Source organism: Chiloscyllium plagiosum, chromosome 4 (genome assembly GCF_004010195.1).
Source record: "Chiloscyllium plagiosum isolate BGI_BamShark_2017 chromosome 4, ASM401019v2, whole genome shotgun sequence".
Classification (NCBI taxonomy): Eukaryota; Metazoa; Chordata; class Chondrichthyes; order Orectolobiformes; family Hemiscylliidae; genus Chiloscyllium; species Chiloscyllium plagiosum.
Window position 1 is genome coordinate 127,407,460 of NC_057713.1, and position 19,442 is coordinate 127,426,901.

General features: G+C 41.1%; 1 protein-coding gene across 6 annotated transcripts in view; it reads left to right on the forward strand.

The window, feature by feature from the left end:
• Positions 1–12,240, forward strand: part of si:ch211-171b20.3 — a 151,967-nt gene extending 139,727 nt beyond the window's left edge. For 3 of the 6 annotated variants that reach the window (XM_043689184.1, XM_043689181.1, XM_043689180.1), the window contains 2 exons: positions 4,750–4,805; positions 11,921–12,240. In XM_043689184.1, coding sequence (XP_043545119.1) covers positions 4,750–4,805; positions 11,921–12,054 — 190 coding nt within the window. In that variant the 3' untranslated portion in view covers positions 12,055–12,240. Of the gene's footprint in view, positions 1–4,749; positions 4,806–5,003; positions 5,049–11,088; positions 11,110–11,920 lie in introns of those variants that run through there. The other 3 variants (XM_043689185.1, XM_043689182.1, XM_043689183.1) reach the window with 3 other exon arrangements.
• The last annotated feature ends 7,202 nt before the right edge of the window (positions 12,241–19,442 follow it).

A 19,442-nucleotide genomic window follows, 5' to 3' on the forward strand; every position in this document is an offset into this window, starting at 1 on the left:
TAAAAGCTGTGGCAGCCACTGCTGGAGGAATGCTGTAAGCTGGCCTTCCTCCTCCCGTTCGGGAAGGCCCAGCAAACGAATATTTTTTCGACGACCTCGATTATCGAGGTCGTCAATGTAATTCTCTAAGGTCCGGACTCGCTGTTCGAGAGTCCGGACGTGATCCACGGCCGATTGAGCTGTAGTTTCGGAGGTCGCGGCCTTTAACTCTGCCCCTCCGACTCGGCACTTCATTTCTTGGATAGCTCAGTTGTGCTTCTGCAGCGCGGCCAAGAGTGAGTCCCATCGATTTCGGGACTCCTCGATGAAAGCGTCGATCTTCGCATCCAGCTTGGAGATCATCTCCACAAGGCTTGTTACTGTAGGTAAGTCCCCCGGGGCAGCTGTGGACGCCTCTGCTGCAGCTGGAGAGGTTGGGGGAGGGGTTCCTGCTTGTTGAGAGCTGCGGGCTCCCTTCCCTTTAGTCATTTTAATTAAAGATTCAATTGTTTAAGTTTAATATTAAACAAATAATTAAATTAAACAACTATTATAAATGATTTGGTGAGTGTGGTGGGGGTGGGTGACCCACTTTACCCAAGTCTTGTGAGGAGCACTGTAGACTCAGACTTGCTGGGTCGCCGCCATCTTGGATCCCCCCGTGTCATTGGCTTTTAAGATTGTCACTATACTAAATTCCAACTGGATTGGAGTCTGGTATTTTTCAGGGTATAATTTAAACTGATTGGCCGAATATTCAAATTTGTTTTTGTCTCCAGGCAACAAGCTAATCGAGTTGTTCGACCAAGTGTGACATTGTTACCTTATTGAGAACACTTGGTGCTGTGTCCGGTAGTTCTGCTGCGTTTAACTCAAAGTACACCCACATTTTCAAAATATCTACTTCCATCCCCACTTCTGGCAGCACATCTTTGGGTGCAAAACCTGCCTCACACATCTCTTTTAAACTTTCCCCCCCACACACACACACACCTTGAACCTATGTCCCCTGGTAATTGACACCTCCACCCTGAGTAAAAACCTTATATTTTCCACTCAATCCATGCCAATGACAATCTTATAAACCTCTATCAGGACTAATGTTTAGTGGTTTCTAAGGCTTCAGTCAGCATATAATATCCAGTGTTGTGCAGTGAAGTTTGTCATGATAAGCAGCAGGTTGGGAGCAATCCTGAGGATTTCAGTCTTCCATTATCAGTTAGCCTTCAATGTTTCACAAATTGTATATAAACTAAATTGCCCTAAAAATGCTTGATCATTCTGTGGGATAGTGTTTAGAGAGAGAGAGAGAGGCAATGCTTCATGCAGCTTATCTTGGGAGGCCGTTGAATTATAAAAGTGAGTAGAAATGTGAATGCCCCATAATACACTTACCAGCCTTGAAAAGTAAGGCTCTCCTTTGAAAAGCTGAAAGATAGAATGAAATGTTTCCGACAGAGATGTGTAGAATCATTGTTGGTTCCGTCCTTTCACTCATAAGGTGGGTGTAGGTGTGGATGAGCTATACAGGGTATGCCCTGCTACTATCCTGTTGCTTGTTGTCAATGTGCCCTTGGCCACAGTCAGCAACATGATGGTTCAAGGATTCCTGATGTCTGATGTGACAAGAATCAAGGGGTTGATTGCTTGTGAGAGAAAGGCAATGCTTGACCACTACAACTTGTTTCATCCTTGGGATATTTGAAGAGACTGCTTCAATCACAAATGGATATAACTTTAACAAGAATCTGGAACACATATTTAAAGAGAGTAAATACTCGGTTATTCCTGGAGATCTCAGCATTCCATATGAATGATCATTCTCTTCTCCAGCCAACTCCAGCATTTTCTCCTTGAGTGAGGACCACCATCCTGCCACCCTTTGTCCAGTCATGACACTTTTTTTCTACAATAAAACAAAAGGAGAGATTGAGTAGAATGGAAGTTAATATGAGAAGCCTTAATGGTAATACAGGGGTAGGAGAGGTATGTCCCTGTGAGTAAATAGGAAATGCAGAGTAAAGAATCAACAGAACTTCTTGTGCAACTAGCAAATTTATGTAATTCACACTCCCCATACTCCATAAAACCCAAAAGCTGCTGCAATCAGAAACAAAACCAGAAATTGCTGGAAAAGCTCAGCAGGTCTGGCAGTATCTGTGGAGAGAAATCAGAGTTAACATTTCTGGTCCATTGACATTTCCTCAGAACTGATGGTAGCCAGAAAAAAAGTGTTTTTTTATGCAGAAGAGATCCATGCTTGCTGGATACTGGGGAACTATATCATGTGTTCAAATTTCAGTCCTTTAAGATGTAAAATGATAATTTCTCTCTCATGGTCAGAAGTCTTTGAATTTCCAGGTGAAATTATGGTTGAGTGTTTGTCGGAGTGAATCTGTGCTGGTGAAAATAAAATAGTCCCTGGTGAATTCTCAGTCTGCGTTAGGCAGGGGTTTTTTTCTTCTGTGTGGAAGAATATTCCCTCCTGTCCTGATCGTCTCGAGACTGGCTTTTAACTTCCTTCAGGTTACCTTTGATCATGTGATTGCAAGTCAGCATTTCCCATTATCCATGATATAATGGGCTGGAGCCAGGATGATTTATACGCAATGCGAGAATGAGTTGAGAGTGTGGTGCTGGAAAAGCACAGCAGGTCAGGCAACATCTGAGGAGCAGGAGAATCGACGTTTCGGGCAAAAGCCCTTCATCAGGAATGAAGCAGCACGCTGACATGATGAAGGGCTCCTTGGATGCTGCCTAACCTGCTGTGCTTTTCCAGCACTACACTCTCAACTGTGATCTCCAGCATCTGAGGTCCTCACTTTCTCCTACACAGTGAGAGAATTGTTGGTGATTAATCAGCATTTCATTTATGATTAGCTCATTGGAAAACTTCATTTTTTTATTACTCAGTCCTTAGCAGATCTGGCAGTTATTGTCTGTTAAATTTCTTCAATTGAGTTGTTGAGTGTGTGTGTATGTGTCTGTGTGTGGGGGTTGGGGGCGAGGGAATGGTGACCTGAGCTGACGGGGTTGGGCAGCGGCGCAAGGAGGTGCAGGGCGGCCAGCGGGTGGGGAGGGGGTGGGGTTGGAGGGTCGGACAGCATTGGGGGTGGGGTGGGGCAGACAGGGTGGGAGAGCTCATGCGCAATGTGCTACTGCCTAGTTTTCTGAATGGGGACAGGACTTAGCAAGTGCTCGCTGTGTCAATACAATTGAACTGTTGAGGGGGAGAGGGAGGTTTCAGCAATGCGGAACGTCTCTTACACACAAGTGTGTGTGTCTGCTCAGAAACAAACCCTGAGATAGTGAGAGGGTGCAAGGCAGGCAGCGCAAGGAAAAAGGAAACTTCAGAAAACTCCAAGCCCCAGAGGAGAGGCTTTGAATCATTTATCCGAAGAATCAATTATCTGAATCAAACGCCCATCTCGTTCAGATCATCGAGGTTTCTCTGTATATGGCTTACAGAGCCACCATATAGAAGATCTTACCCAACACAACCTTACTGAAGGCCGTAAAAGAATGAGACCCCAGTTTCATCTGGATAAACTATTTGCACTTTTAAGCAGGCTTCCGGATATATTGGGCAAAACCTTTTGCCGTTGGACATCTTGCATGGCAACTGCCTACAAGTCACTGTGGCAGTAGTGAGGATACCAGCAGGCTTTACTCTGGAATCAAAAACCTGGGGTCAGAAGTTTTGCATGACTAATTAGAGGCAATCCTTGTGTTCAGTGGTGCCCTGGGAGCCACAAAGTCAGGCTCTGAGTGTCTCAAGGGGTGACACAGGCTACAAGTTGGTAGGAGAAGGGCTGTGTTTTTCAAGGTGGGATTGCGGGGAGAGAGGACCTAGAAATCAGCAGGAAAGACAATGGAAATGCTGTTTGCGGGATACACCCCACCATGTCCAGTTGATGCCTGGAACCCTTAACTGCTACTTCCACACTATATGGGTTTGGTATTTCTTTTATTATACATTGATCATTTTTATCTCTGTGGTGACAGTAGGTGATAAATTGTTCTGGATTCCCTATGAGGTGTTTGGAGTCTCCTCCTGAGCATTGCCTAATCGGTTGTGAACCAAAACTAAGGGTTCAGTTAGCTTTGAATTTAGAAACTGACCATTTACTTATTCTGTTGATAAGTCCACAATGACTTCACTTTTATTTCCTTGCACTTTGCACAAATATTGCTCAAAAGAGGGCATATTAGTTTCACTTTATTCCTGAGATTTTTTTTTTCTTCGTCAGTTTGCTGCATGTCCTCATAATGGAGGTTCAGGGCCTGGTGGTGAGAGAACAGTCAGAATTTAAACAGATGGGGATAATTAAAGAGACTAAGTTTCCGAAAACTTTTAGAAGGCCTTAAAAGTCACCTTGACCAATTGGCAAACTTTGCCAAGAATGAAATTACAAGCAAAGGTGAAATGAAGAAAACATGAAGCCAACTAGAATTTGAGGGGCACATAGCAAACTCCACTAAGGATCCACTTCACAACCTATCGAAATGATCTTTTTAAATACAGTTCAAATTAATTCCAAATGCCCATATAGATCAATTGTAAACAATAAACCTTTTTATTGTTAAAAATTACCTTGCAATTCTTCACCTATTTTTATGGAAACCATCTTGGAACTTTTTTAAACATTGCTGACATGAAAACGTTTGTTAATTTTGTTCTTCAAAGATAAACTTGACATTCAATAATTTTCTGTCTGCTTTAGATAATTAATCAAAATCTAAAATAAGTTCTGCTTTTATTTCATTCAGTTCGAAGACACATAATGGCCTCTGTTCTTCGCTATCAATTCCGTCTAATCAAAAATGTGAGTATTTTATGATCATTTAAAAATCAATTTAGTTAAGTGTGATGTGGTATAATTAACCTTTTATGTAACTTATCAAAAAGATTTCTAAATTTATAAATTTAATCATTCAGAATTTTTTGTATATATTGGTGCTTTTGATAAGTTTTTAATTGCAAGAGTCAATAACTGAACAATGTTTTATATGCATATTATTAGAATGGTGTTTTCATCATGCAGTAGCATATCTTGATTCTAATTTTGGTAAGTATGTTTTTTCAAAGCTTGTGATCCTTTAAGTAACAACATAACATTTTGGATACTTTACTTCATATAGAAATCTGTTAATATTCGAAGAAGTCTCAGAAGAACTTCAAAACATTGCAGCAGACAAAGTTTGATCAAGTGGGGGAAATAGAGTATCAGAGTAAAATTGCAGGGAACATAAAAACTGACTGTACAAGCTTCTATAAATATATGAATACAGAAAGATTAGTAAAGACAAATGTAGGTGCCTGACAGTAAGAAACTGAGGAAATTATAGTGGAGACAAAGGAATTGCAGAAGAATTCAATGCATATTTTGGTTCAAGTCTTTCCAAAAAGTGGGCACATAAATAACCTCCCAGAAATAGTGGTCAGCCAAGCGTCCAGGCAGAGGGTAGAATTGGAGGAAATCAGTATTATTTTTTAAAAAGTGCGACTGAAATTAATGGGGTTACAGACTGATAATTCACCAGAGTCTAATGATGTACATCCCAGAGTAATAAAAGAAGTGGCCTTGGAAATTTTTGAATAGATTGGTTGTATTCTTCTAAAATTCAGTAGACTCCGGAGCAGCTCCTACAAATTAACCTCACCATTTAAAAAGAGAACGAGAGAAAAAGAAAATTAGAATTACAGAACAGTTAGCCTACTGTCAGTAGTGGAGAAAATTTAGAATCTATAATAAAAAGACATGATAAATGAACACTTGGAATGTATTAATTGCATTGAACAAAGCCAGCATGAGTTTATGAAATGCAATCACACTTAACAAATCTGCTGAAAGCCTTTTGAGGATGCAATGTGTCAAATTGGTAAAGGAAAACCAGTGGATATGATATTTTGGACTTATGGAAAGCATTTGATAATGTCTCTCATAAAAGATTGGTGAGCAGAGGTTAAAGCACATAGGACATGGGGTCATATATTGGCATAGATTGAGAATTGGTTGACAGACAGGAAAGAGAGACTGGGACTAAATGTGTCTTTTTCCAGGTAGCAGGCAGTGAGTCTTGGGTTACCACAAGGATCTGTGTTTGGGTGCCAGCTATTCATGCTATGTATAGATATTATACATTGGGGAACCAAATTCAACTTTTCCAAGTTTGTAGATAACACAAAACTGGGGAAATTGAATTGCAAGGAGGATTCATGGTGATTTAGACAAGTTGAGTGAGTGGGCAGACACATGCAGATGCAGTAACATTTGGCTAAATGTGGTCATACACTTTGGTGTGTAAAACAGAAAGGCAGAATATTATTTAAATGCTGATATCTTGGAAAATGTGGATGTACAAGAGAATATGGATGTCCTTGTACATCAGTCAATGAAAGTAGACAGACAGATGCAGCAAGCAATTTGGAAGCAAATGGTACCCTGGCCTTCATTACAAGATTTGAGTTCAGAAATAAGGATGTCTTACTGCAGTTATACAGGGCATTAGTGGAGCTCCATCTGGAATATTACTTGCCTACCTGATGCAAGGTATACTTCCTATAGAGGGAGTGCTATATAGGCTGATACCAAGATGGCACAACTGTCTTGATTAGATTAGATTCTCTACAGTGTAGAAACATGCCCTTCGGCCCAACCAGTCCACACCAACCCTCCGAAGAGTAACCCACCCAGACCCATTTCCCTCTGACTAATGCACCTAACACTATGGACAATTTAGCATTGCCAATTCACCTAACTTGCACATCTTTTGGCTGTGGGAGGAAACCGGAGCACCCGGAAGAAACCCACGCAGACATGGGGAGAATGTGTAAACTCCACACAGTCAGTCACCCGAGGCTGAAATCAAACCTGGGACCCTGGTGCTGTGAGGCAGCAGTGCTAACCACTGAGCTACCGTGCCACCCCTCTTTTGAAGAGAAATTAGTTTGTCTGGGCCTGCATTCACTGAAGTTTGAGATGAGCCTAAGTGCAGAATGTTTCCTTCATTTAGGTGTCTAGAGCCGGGGGTCACAATTTCAGGATATATTGTAGCTATTTAGAAATGAGATGAGGAAAGATTTCTCCACCACAGATCGCTGTGGATGCCAAGTTACTGAATATATCAAGAAAGAGATAGATAAACTTTGATGTTAAAGGCATCCAGGGGTAGGGGGAGAAAGTGGGAATATGGCCATATTGAATAGCAGAGCAAACTTTAAGCTGAATGGGTGACTCCTGCTCTTAGTTTTTATTTTTATGTAACTTCATCTAAAGTAGAAAGTTTTCTCAGCTTTGGTGATAAAGGACAGCTGTTTGAAATGGGGAGAAAATACTTAGTTTTGATGTTTCTGGAAAAAAGTAACTGGAGAACATATTAGTCAGAATTCTTTCTTAGCTTCAGTTGTTTATAAAAGGTAAATCATAACATAAAGACAAATTGTGATTGCTTTTAATTATTGTATACATTTTCGATCATGAATGAAAAGTTAACCTATAATAATTACAACATATAATATGTAGTGAAGTGTGACTTCTATAAATACAAGGAAACTGGTCTTTAAGTGTCACATATATCTTGTGTAGAAAACACCTTAAGGGGTAAAACACACATTCTTTATCATATAGTCTGCTGTGTGAGGAATGCTTTTGGATGTTGCACCACTTAGTTTGATTTTTCACTCAATAATTTTGAGTTAGAGTTACAAATGCTAACCCTCCAGGATTGTCTTGGAGTCTCCAGGAATTAAACATTAATCTCTTTGACACTGCTATGAGCAAGCCAACACAAACAAAAACTGCAGATGCTGAAGATCTGAAACAAATACAGAAATTACTGGAGAACATAACATTCTGAAGGGTCACTGGACTTGAAACATTAACTCTGTTTTCTGTCCACAAGAAAAAATGATATTAAAGACAATTGTGTTTCTTCCAACTTTTATGTAGAGTATATAAAAGCCTATTCTGAGAGAAACACCAGGCATACTTGATAATGCCAACTAGCACAGAACTTCATTGTTGCTAAACAGTGAGCAACTCATGCTCTCACAACCAAAAGACAAATGAAAATTCTAAAGTCCTGAGACATCCTGTTGCAAACAGTGATGCACCCTTAGGAAGAGGCTTAGTGTGCTTCTCCATCTGGAAATATGACAGAATCTGGCATTTCAATGCAAAAGACACTACTAAAATGTTCATAATCACCTTCCATCAGAGGTGCCATGTGGGTGATCTTTCTTAACCTCTGTTTGATCCCTGCCATACTAATGCTGAACTACAGTTGACTCTGTATCAAGTTGTGATTTCAGTTGATGTTATTATTGGAGAGGTCAGATCCTAGACTAACATCTGGCTTGATAAATTTTTTTTTGGTTTTAACATGGTGGTCTTTCAGTGAAACACAAGCATGCGATCCTACAGATATTATGCAAAAGAAATGAAGATAAAATAAACCTAACTATTACATATAACACAAGTATAAAATTTTTCAAAGCCCACAGCAAACTACAATTTCATTAATCCCAACAGCATTCCTTTACACTGCTCAAACAACAGAGAGAGGATCACATGTAGGGTGTGACTCAGCTGTGGCTTCAATTCCCTGGTCTTGAGAATCTGATTACCTCTTCTTTGAATTTTCATACAATAGAGTTTAGACTTTCTAAACTTCAGATAACCCCTTCAAGGTTTTAATAAAACATTCCTGGTTTTAAAACTTTACAACTTAACCATTCTAAACCACCCATCTTTATTGGGAGCAAGTATTTTACATATCCAGCTTCAACCAAATCATCTGCGAAACTGCCAGATTAAGTCTCAAAAACATTTTTCCAAATGATGGGTTTTTTTTGCAATTGATTAGGAGAAACAACCAATTTCAGACCTAAACTGAAGGTGTAATGCACAACTGCTTACTTTGCTTCCTTGTAGAAACTCTCCCAATGAAAACACTGCACACCAGGAACTCTCTCATACTGATTTTAAAATGAATCACCTTAGCTAGGGAAATAATTACAAGTTAAATATTAAATCCCCTACAGACACAGAAAACCTACATACTACTAACTCAAAATCCAAACTCTAAAAGTAAATTATATTGAAATATATATAAATCCCAGCATATGTCACAACTATGTTGTGATATCGAGAGATGACAGAGGGCTGAGCACCATTGTGAGAAAAGGTGTTTCACTGGACTAACATATTATTGCACTGACAAGCCATCTCAACGTGCGATGAATGGAAATGTTGTCACGCACCATTTCTTTACCTACCCAATACTCAGTTTATGTTCCTTCAGGGACATTGGGTTCCAGACATTTGACATAGAAGGGTGGTTAGTGGAAAGTTGCTACCAACTGAGGAATTATTATTGAATGTCTCCATGCCAGCGTCTCTAACCCCTCTTGGTCATCACCCAAACTCAATGCTTTTATATAGATCTTGGCAATATCCAGCAGTATTCCCAGAAAAATGAATGCTTATTCAGACACCTCAAAGTGTTTTCAAGCCTATTAAGAATTTTTGAAATGCAGATAGTGTTGTAATATAGGAAATGTGACTGTCAGTGTGTGCAACACAAGCTCCTACATGATAATGACCAAATTATCAACTTTCATGATGTTAATTGAAGGTTATCCAAAATACTGAGGATAATTCCCCTACTGTTACTCAAAATAATACTGCAATATCCTTTATATCCGTCCCACTGACAGGGTAAACAGGGGATTTGTTTACATCTTATCTCAAAGATGGCAATGACAGAATATTCTCCAACTCTGCAAATCCAAGCCATTAAAAAGAAATCCAGAACTTCTGAGTTCTGTTCTGGGACAGAGGGATCCTCTGGGAGCCAAGCCAGGCATGACAGTGTGCGATGGACCAGTTTGTCTGGCATTCATTTATTCGCAAAATATTGTCCTTCTCACTTTAACAATTTGAAGTGGTGAAAAATGCACCAGTCTTTACAAAGTTTGAAAAACATGCTTATTGTTGATGTTTATAAATAGCTAAGTCTATCTACTCCTGAAATGTTAGTCTGAATTCAGGGTCATTCAAACAATATCAGTGTTCCCAGGTAAGAGCTTGTTAAATATAACTTCAAAGTCCAGTGACCCTTCTTCAGAACTGATTGTAGCTAGGAAAAGGTTGGAATATCTGCTGAAGATAGGGAGGGGAGGAGTAAACAATAAGTAGACATGGAGCACACAGAGAGAGAGAAAACAGCAATTGGGCAAAGGAATGGGTAAAGGCCAGCCTGGGAGAAAGTAATGGTGATGAAGACGGGAAAACTTTTGGAACAGAATTTCTGTTGGACAGATGCACAGAGCTTCTTCAAGGTGGGCAAACCTGGAAGAAATGATGGTTGTTCAGCAGATCATGAAGTTAGTTATTTGTAGTTTTTCTTACCCAGGATGTTCACTTTCTTTACATGTAGACTTAGCATTGGAGTTAAGCTGTGAGACTTTTAAAAAGTAGCAGTCTCAGGTTTAAAAATACATGCCTTGTTCTGCTGCTAATATTCTACAATGTCTGTTCTTTGCAGAATGATTAGTTTTTCTCTGGTTCTTGGAATAACACATGTATTATCTGAAACCATTTTTAGGGATGTGATGGCAATGTTCAGTGCATTCTATTGACCAAATAATGGCTTGGGAATAGGGTGATGGATGCACAATGGGAAAGTCATTGATAACCTGCCCCATCCCAGCTACAATTATCTCACAGGGAGATCTTATTTGATATTCCATCCTTGCATCTCCGACATGTGTAGCAGCATTTGTTTGTTGGATTCTTTTTTGTTGAGCTAATAAGAATGGTCATTTTTCCACTGGAATACCATCTGCATTTCAGAATCTTCCAGAAGTATTCTCAAATATAACTTAATCCTTTGTCTGTACAATTTGAAATTGTGAACATTATCATATTCTGAATGCAGGGCCACATTTAAAGTTAAGATCAAGAAATGTCTTCATTTGGCATGACAATTTCTTTAATTCTATTTCAGTGTTAGAAATGTATAAATGGATTCAATAATATTACTTTTAATAATTCTTACTTTTCCTTTTATGGGGCTGAATTTTACCTGGTTCCTGGGATCAAGCTGAGAGCGGCCGATAAAATGGTGAGGGAAGACAGATTTAGAGTGCCAGTCGTCCTACCAATGCCAATCCATCTTGTCAATGGTGGGCCAAGTGGTAGGCAGCACTCACTCCCAAAGGGCAACTGCACTAATTAAATGACCAGTCAAGGATTTCATTCCTTGCCACTGGTACTTGACCAGTGGTGGGTGGGTCTTTAACATTTGAGGAAATCACAAGTGTGTTTGAGGAAAGCACATGATGGTGTCCCTGAGGGGTTGGGGGCAATGGGTAGGTGAGCTAAGTGGCACTCATTGTCAGATACTCTTTGGTCCAGTTAGGGACCTGTGTAACAATGCTACTCCTGTGGCTAAAGTGCTGGCTGCCCTCACCAAACCCTTCATCTGCTGGCATTTGCTTTACTGGTATCTGCTATGGTCCAACTCATTTATCTTTATTTACATATTCATCAATATGCCTTTGTGCTCCAGGGCACTTCTTCTGGCAGTACTACTGAGTTGGCTGAACTGCAAACCCCTCAGCATCTCTTGGGGGTTTGGGATATTGCTTTAATTGGCTATCCTTCATAAAACATGGCCTCAGATCATGCTGCCAGCTATAGCAGAGTCACCTCCTGCTTACAGTGACCCATACTGCCCCAAAAAATCCCAGCATGTGTTTTCTTACAGTGCTACAACAAAATCCCTTTATTTGAATGGTAGGATCATGGCTATTATTTTGTGAAAATAGTAATTTGAACTGTGCTTAGTTTCTAGAAATCAAGACAGTACTGTATTTATTTTTCTTCAAGAATTCTGTGTTGTGATCTTCACTCATTTGCATTTTTTGGTGCAGTACACAGCTACCACAACCCTCTTCAGGGTGCATCAGCTTCGTTCATTCATCGGTTGACAGAAATAGCTGGTTTGGAATGCGATACCATTCGGCAAGAAAAAATACGCAAACTGAAGAAGAGATCAGACTGCTGAAGATATTTTAATTGTTTCACTATATATTTCAATGCTAAAGCAAAACCGTACTGAATGAGATATGACTAATGAGACTGACGTAACTAACCCAGTAGAAACAACTTAGTTTGCCAAACTGAGCTATCTGGTCAGGATTTTATATTTACCTGCACCTTAGAAAAGATAATAAATATATATTGATCTATTCACTGATGTGATAAAGTCTTCATTTTGGCATAGGTCAGTCGAGTCTATATCTACGTCCACTTCAAGTCATAAATTTAAGTTTTAACATTTCTTAAAAACTAAAATTAATTACACAAGTGTCTGGAATATAATTTATAAGTAGATTATAGAAAGGCACAACGTAGATCATAGCAACAGGAATCCAAGACTTTTTTTAAGGGATTATGAACAGATTATATCTTAAAATATATAAGTGCTACCTTGTGAAGAAGTATTGGGGTTAGGTTTTTGCTGGTATTATACTAAAAAGAATAAGTACAGAAGTGGGCTCTTTCCCCTTTCTCCAATTAATAAGATCATGGCTGAAGTTCTACATCAACTTCACTTTCCCATCCTACCCTCATATTGAATATAATTATTGACTGAGCATTCATATCTAGGATAAAGTATTCCAAAGATTTACAGCCCTCAGTGAAAAAATTTCTCCTCGTTTCCTTTATAGCTGGTTGACCTCTAAGACCACTAGTTCAATATTCTCAAGCAAGAGGATAGAGCTTTTCAGCACCGCCGAGCACTATAAGGATTTTATGTGTTACAATGAAACCACCTCTCATTTTTCTAAACTGTAGGGACTCTTGTCTCATGGGAAAACCCAGTCACCCCATGTATCAGTTTAGTGAACTTTTGCAACAACCTAAGACAAATGTATCATTCCTTAGATAAAGAGACCAAAGCTGTAAAAATATTCAATTTGTGGTCTGGTATTCTTGCAAGCAAGACATCTTGGTTACAAACGTTCAGCATATAATAATGATTTGTTGTCTGCATTGCCATTTTGGAATTCAATGCTCCAGTTAATGATGTCTGTTTAAAACACATTCAGCAAAAGGAAGGACACCACCATTGCTACACAAAAAGATTGTCAGTTACTTTAAGATTACTGTTTAATGTCTTATGGCTGTTGCTGCAGTTATAGAAGTGTTTAGCATTTTCTAAAGTTCTGTAAAATTGTTAAAGTGGTAAGGCACATGATACAGAACTCGATCCTGACATCAAGAAATCTGCCAAACCATATTGTGCATTCTTGCTGGATTACATGATAGGGAGAAAGAGCAGAGGCAGCACATCGCAGGACCATCTGCTGAAAGAGGGAGAAAGGGTAGAAGGGCTCTCAGCAGGAGACCATATCCAGAAACACTCTACAAGGAGCAGATCTGAGCCTCAGTGAGGAACATTAGACAGAAATTTTAATCAGATAGAAACATCCAAGGTGGGATGGCTTAAGAACACTATACCAACGTCCTAGCATGTTCCCCTCTCTGCTCTACATGGTAGGGACAATTTTGACTGGTGGATAGCCTACTAAGCCAATTAAAATGCGAAGTCTGACCAATGTTGTGAGACTGACTGGAAATTTCCATTCAGCCAGCAGCCCCATGCCCAGCTAAAGCTGAGTGATCGCTGTGGACATCTTAATTGTTAGTAGTGAGCGCATGGTAGTGGAAGGGGGGAGTGTTTTAACACAGCTGACCACAGACTTTCCAGTTCCCTCTTCACTCTAGCATTTGGCAACTGTGGCCAGTTTTCATTTAACCTGTTGTAAAATTCATTACATCTTCATCATAAGGAATTAATAAAAGAGAGAAGTTGCAGTTCCAGACTGTGAAATTAAGTGAGGAAATTTTAAAGGGTTATAATTATAAGGTTTGTTCTCTTTCTCAAATCTAATCAATTAGTATTTAAGTACAATTTGCTAATTATGTTAAGTTTATTTCAACCTTAGGAATAACAAGCTCAATTAGTTAATTCAGCAATTAGTTGGAATTACTTTAGCTAGCAGTGCCTCCTAGTTTTGCAGAATTTCAACTGATATACATACATGTGTCTTGTTCAGTGTACCAAGTAAGCAAACTGAGGTAGAAACTAATGAGTAAGTGCAATTCAGGACAGAGAGCAGCATTTTCCGGGCCTGCCCAGAGTTAACAGAAAGATAGGCGGGGAACATAAATAACAATTGGATCGCAGGCAAAAATTGAGTTTCCCAATGGCAGGTTAATGTTTTGCAATCAAGTTCTCAGAACTTTTCAGGCTGGCTGGGTTTCACAACTTTCATCATCAGGAGTCTATTTTGCACTCATTAACAATGATGAGTACTTATTAATATCCGGCTTGCTGTAATTATGTTTGCTTGCACAATTTTGATAAATAGAAGTTCACAAACTGAACTGTATATACAAGATGTGTACCTGGTTTCCTCCAAGCTCTGGTGAGTACCAATTTCCTCCGTTACTTGGCTCCTTCAGATGCCGAGGAGAAAGTGAGGTCTGCAGATGCTGGAGATCAAAGTTGAAACTTTATTGCTGGAACAGCACAGCAGGTCAGGCAGCATCCAGGGAACAGGAGATTCGACGTTTCGGGCACAGGCCCTTCTTCAGGAATGAGCAGAGAGTGTTCAGCAGGAGAAGATAAAATGAAGAAACTGGTGAAGTCCAAGTTCATCCCCTGCGGTTGGAGGGTTCCCAGTCGGAAGATAAGATGCTCCTCCTCCGACCGTCGGGTTGTTGTGGTTTGGCGGTGGATGAGTCCAATGACCTGCATATCCTCGGTGGAGTGGGAGGGGGAGTTGAAATGCTGTGCCACAGGTTGGTTGGGTTGGTTCGTCCGGGTGGCCCAGAGGTGCTCTCTGAATCGCTCCGCAAGTAGGCGGCCTGTCTCCCCAATATAGAGGAGGCCACACCGGCTGCAGCGGATGCAGTAGATGATGTGGGTGGAGGTGCAGGTGAATCTGTGGCGGATATGGAATTTTCCTTTGGGGCCTTGGAGAGAAGTGAGGGGGGAGGTGTGGGCGCAAGTGTTGCACCTCCTGCGGTTGCAAGGGAAGGTGCCGGGAGTGGAGGTTGGGTCGGTGGGGGGTGTGGATCTGACAAGGGAGTCGCGGAGGGAGTGGTCTCTACGGAAAGCTGATAGGGGAGTGGAGGGAAATATATCCTTGGTGCTGGGGTCTGTTTGGAGGTGGCGGAAGTGACGGCGGATGATGCGCTGTACATGGAGATTGGTGTGGTGGTTGGTGAGGACCAGTGGGGTTCTGTCCTGGTGGCGGTTGGAGGGGCGGGGCTCAAGGGCGGAGGGGCGGGAAGTGGAGGAGATGCGGTGGAGGGCACCGTCGACCACGTCGGGGGGTAAATTGCGGTCCTTGAAGAAGGAGGCCATCTGTGTTGTACGTATTTTGAACTGGTCCTCCTGGGAGCAGATGCGGCGGAGACGAAGGAATTGGGAGAATGGGATGGCGTTTTTACAGGGGGCAGGATGGGAGGAGGTGTAGTCTAGGTAGCTGTGGGAGTCGGTTGGTTTGTAGTAGATGTCCGTGTTGATTCGGTCGCCTGAGATAGAAACAGAAAGGTCTAGGAAGGGGAGGGAGGAGTCCGAGACTGTCCAGGTGAATTTGAGGTTGGGGTGGAAGGTGTTAGTGTAGTGGATGAACTGTTCAACCTCCTCGTGGGAGCACGAGGTAGCGCCGATACAGTCATCAATGTAGCGAAGGAAAAGATGGGGGGTGGGGCCAGTGTAGTTGCGGAAGATGGATTGTTCCACATACACTACGAAGAGGCAGGCTAGCTGGGGCCCATCCGGGTGCCCATGGCTACTCCTTTTGTTTGGAATGCCGGCCACTTGTTGCACAAAACTACGGTAGTGGTGAAGCCTTGATCAGCTCACATGCTATCTGGCTCCTTGTGGTTAAAGACTTCCGGTTGGGGATTAAGTCTCTCTGTGCCAATCAGCACATAAGACATCTCATTTCTTGTAATTAAACATTTACAGTGTAAGGGGTGAAGTCTCTCCAAGTTTAACATCTGTTGAGAAGTGATTCATATGGTGTCCTATTCTGAAGAAAGGTCACTGGACTGGAAATGCTAACTCTGTGTTCTTTCTACAGATACTGACAGACCTGCTGAGTTTTTCTCGCAATTTCTGTCCTTGTTTCTGATTTTCAGCACCCGCAGTTCTTTGTTTTTTTAATGCATTTGTGAGTTCACTGATGGCTCTTTTAAAAAAAAATACAGTTTGTCCAACTCATCATAGATCCAGACAGCCAAGATGCTATTGATCTTTCATTGTGTGATTTAATGCCCATATCCATGAATTCAGATTCAAGACACACTGGTTGAGGAGAAGAAAAGGGCAAGACATAGGCTTCTTTAGAACTCTATTTATTGCACTTTAACTCTAAACATTACTATACATGATCAGCTGAGATTTACTACGGTCGAGAGTGTGGTGCTGGAAAAGCATAGCAGGTCAGGCAGCATCCGTGGAGCAGGAAAATTAACGTTTCGGGCAAAGGCGAGCTTCAACGTTCCTGATGGAGGGCTTTTTCCTGAAACGTCGATTTTCCTGCTCCTTGGATACTACCTGACCTGCTGTGCTTTTCCAGCACCACACTCTCAATGCTAATCTCCAGCATCTGCAGTCCTCACTTTCGCCTGGATACTAGAGTCATAGAGATGTACAGCATGGAAACAGACCCTTTCGTCCAACCCATCCATGCCGACCAGAAATTCCAACCCAATATAGTCCTACCTTCCAGCACCCGACCCATATTCCTCCAAACCCTTCCTATTCATATACCCATCCAAATGCCTCTTAAGTGTTGCAGTTGTACCAGCCTCCACCACATCCTCTGGCAGCTCATTCCATACACGTACCACTCCTTATATAACAACCATTCCCGTGCCGCCTCCTTCCCATGCCCATCCACCCCACCACTTGTCATAAATATTTATTAACGTCTGTAGACATTCTCAAGAGATTAATCAGATTACATGTTTTCACAATATATACTCAACATCTTTTCCCAAATAGCTACCTCCCACACCCTACACATCTTTGACTTGATTCATTTGTATTGATAAATGTATCAGGACAGTCCATGACAAGGATTAGAAAAACTTGAGGTTCTTTTTCTCTGCTGGCTGCCATTAGGTCAGAGATTTAGTCTATCTGGTATAGTAAGAACCAAGGGTTTAGCTGAAAGTATTGGTACTTAGATGAATAGGCTGGTTCAATGAAGTGACAGTGGTTGCAATGAATGGGACCTTAGTTTGTATCTTAAAGATAATGATTGGTACTGTCCAGACAGTTGACCTGACAGTGCTAGTACTCTGACAGTATGCAGGTCCTTTATCCACACCTGTTGTCCATGTTCTACAGTAGGCAATGCCTGAGATGTGGTAATATTTATCATGGTTGCCAACTTACTATGGAGTTGGTGTTCCTTCTGGGAAGCAAGTTGAATTGTTTTCTTTTATTATTTGGTCATGGAATGTGGGTGTCACTTACTAAGCTTGCATTTATTGTCCATCGCTATTTGTCCCTTGAACTAACTGTCTCGTTAGGGCCATTTCAGAGGTCAGTTGAGTCAACCAAATTGTTGAAAATTTGGAGTAACATGTCGTCTTAGACCAGGTGAGGACGACAGATTTCCTTCCTTAAAATACATGATGACAACGGTTAGGCCAGTTTTTTTTTAAAGCTCCAGATTTTTATTGAATTCAAATTTCACCATCTGCCATGGTGGAATGTAATCCATGTCCCAGGCCAATAGTCTGGATCTCTGGATTTCTAGTAAATGATATTTCTATTCTGCCATCACCTCTGTTATTTTTGACCCTTGGAAGCAGGTTGCTTGGTAATAATGGAAGTTGTTTTTAATCTGCACTCCCATCTGATGGGGATAGACCTGAGGAGAGCACAGTAGCATGAATAACAAGCAAAGCAATAAGAAAAATCTGGATTTCACCTCAGATTTTTCACTGTTTAAATTGCTTTTTGTGCATCTCCATTGGACTGACGCAAACTTAGTAACCTGTGGAAAGCCCATTTTCTTTGCAAATATTTTGACCATTCCATAACTAAACTGTGGGACATTGTTTGAAATAACATCTGGAATACCATGGGTGGTGAATATCTCCTGTAGGGTTCTCACAACAATGCCATTGCTGTGGTCATTGATTACTACTCAAGATGGTTTGACGTTTAAAAAACTGATATCAACTTGGATGAGATAAATATCTCACATATGAAATGGGGAATGCTCCAATAGGAGCAAGAAAGTTTTTAAGAATGAGATATTCCTGTCATTACCACTGTCTACAGCACGTGCATTACAATTAACAAGTTTCCCTCAATACTCAAGAGAGGCAGTGGCATAGTGGTAGGATCGAGAAACTTGCTAATATTCTGGGGGCCTGGACTCCAATGCAGCAATGGCAAATATGGACACTGGAAGTGTCCACTGATTTCCTATATATTGTCACAAAGCTGGTCCCTTTTTTTTTTAAATGCTCTTTCTTTTCTCAAGGATACTGTGTCCGTGTTTTTTTTCCAGAGGGGTAATAAAATGCTCCCGGTGCCAATTAGACTGGTTTGGTACAGAGATTAAAATGGTATTGAGAGGTTTTTTTGTTTATAAGACCATAAAACCATAAGAAATAGGAGTGGATGTAAAGCCATTCGGCTCATCGAGTCCACTCCACCATTCAATCATGGCTGATGGGCATTTCGGCGCCACTTACCCACACTCTCCCCATATCCCTTAATTCCTTGTGACATCAAGAATTTATCAATCTCTGACTTGAAAACATTTAACGTCCCAACCTCCACTGCGCTCTGTGGCAATGAATTCCACAAGCCCACCACTCTGGCTGAAGAAATGTCTTCTTATTTCTGTTCTAAATTGACCCCCTCTAATTCTAAGGCTGTACCCACGGGTCCTAGTATCCCTGCCTGATGGAAACAAATTCCAAGCGTCCACACTTTCTAAGCTATGCATTATCTTGTAAGTTTCTATTAAATCTACCCTCAACCTTCTAAACTCTAATGAATACAATCCCAGGATCCTCAGCCAATCATCATATGTTAGGCTTATCATTCCAGGGATCATCCGTGTGAATCTCCACTGGACATTCACCTGCGACCCCCTGCGGCCGTTCCCCTCAAGAACAAGTATACCGTTTTGGATACTTGTGGGGGGGGATGACTTACCAGGGGTAAGTAACGGGGCCCAGGCCTCTGGCACTGAGCCTGTCCCCGTTACTCAGAAGGGAAGGGTGGAGAAGAGCAGAGCAATAGTAATTGGGGACTCGATAGTTCGGGGCACAGATAGGCGGTTTTGTGGGAACGAGAGAGACTCACGTTTGGTATGTTGCCTCCCAGGTGCAAAGGTA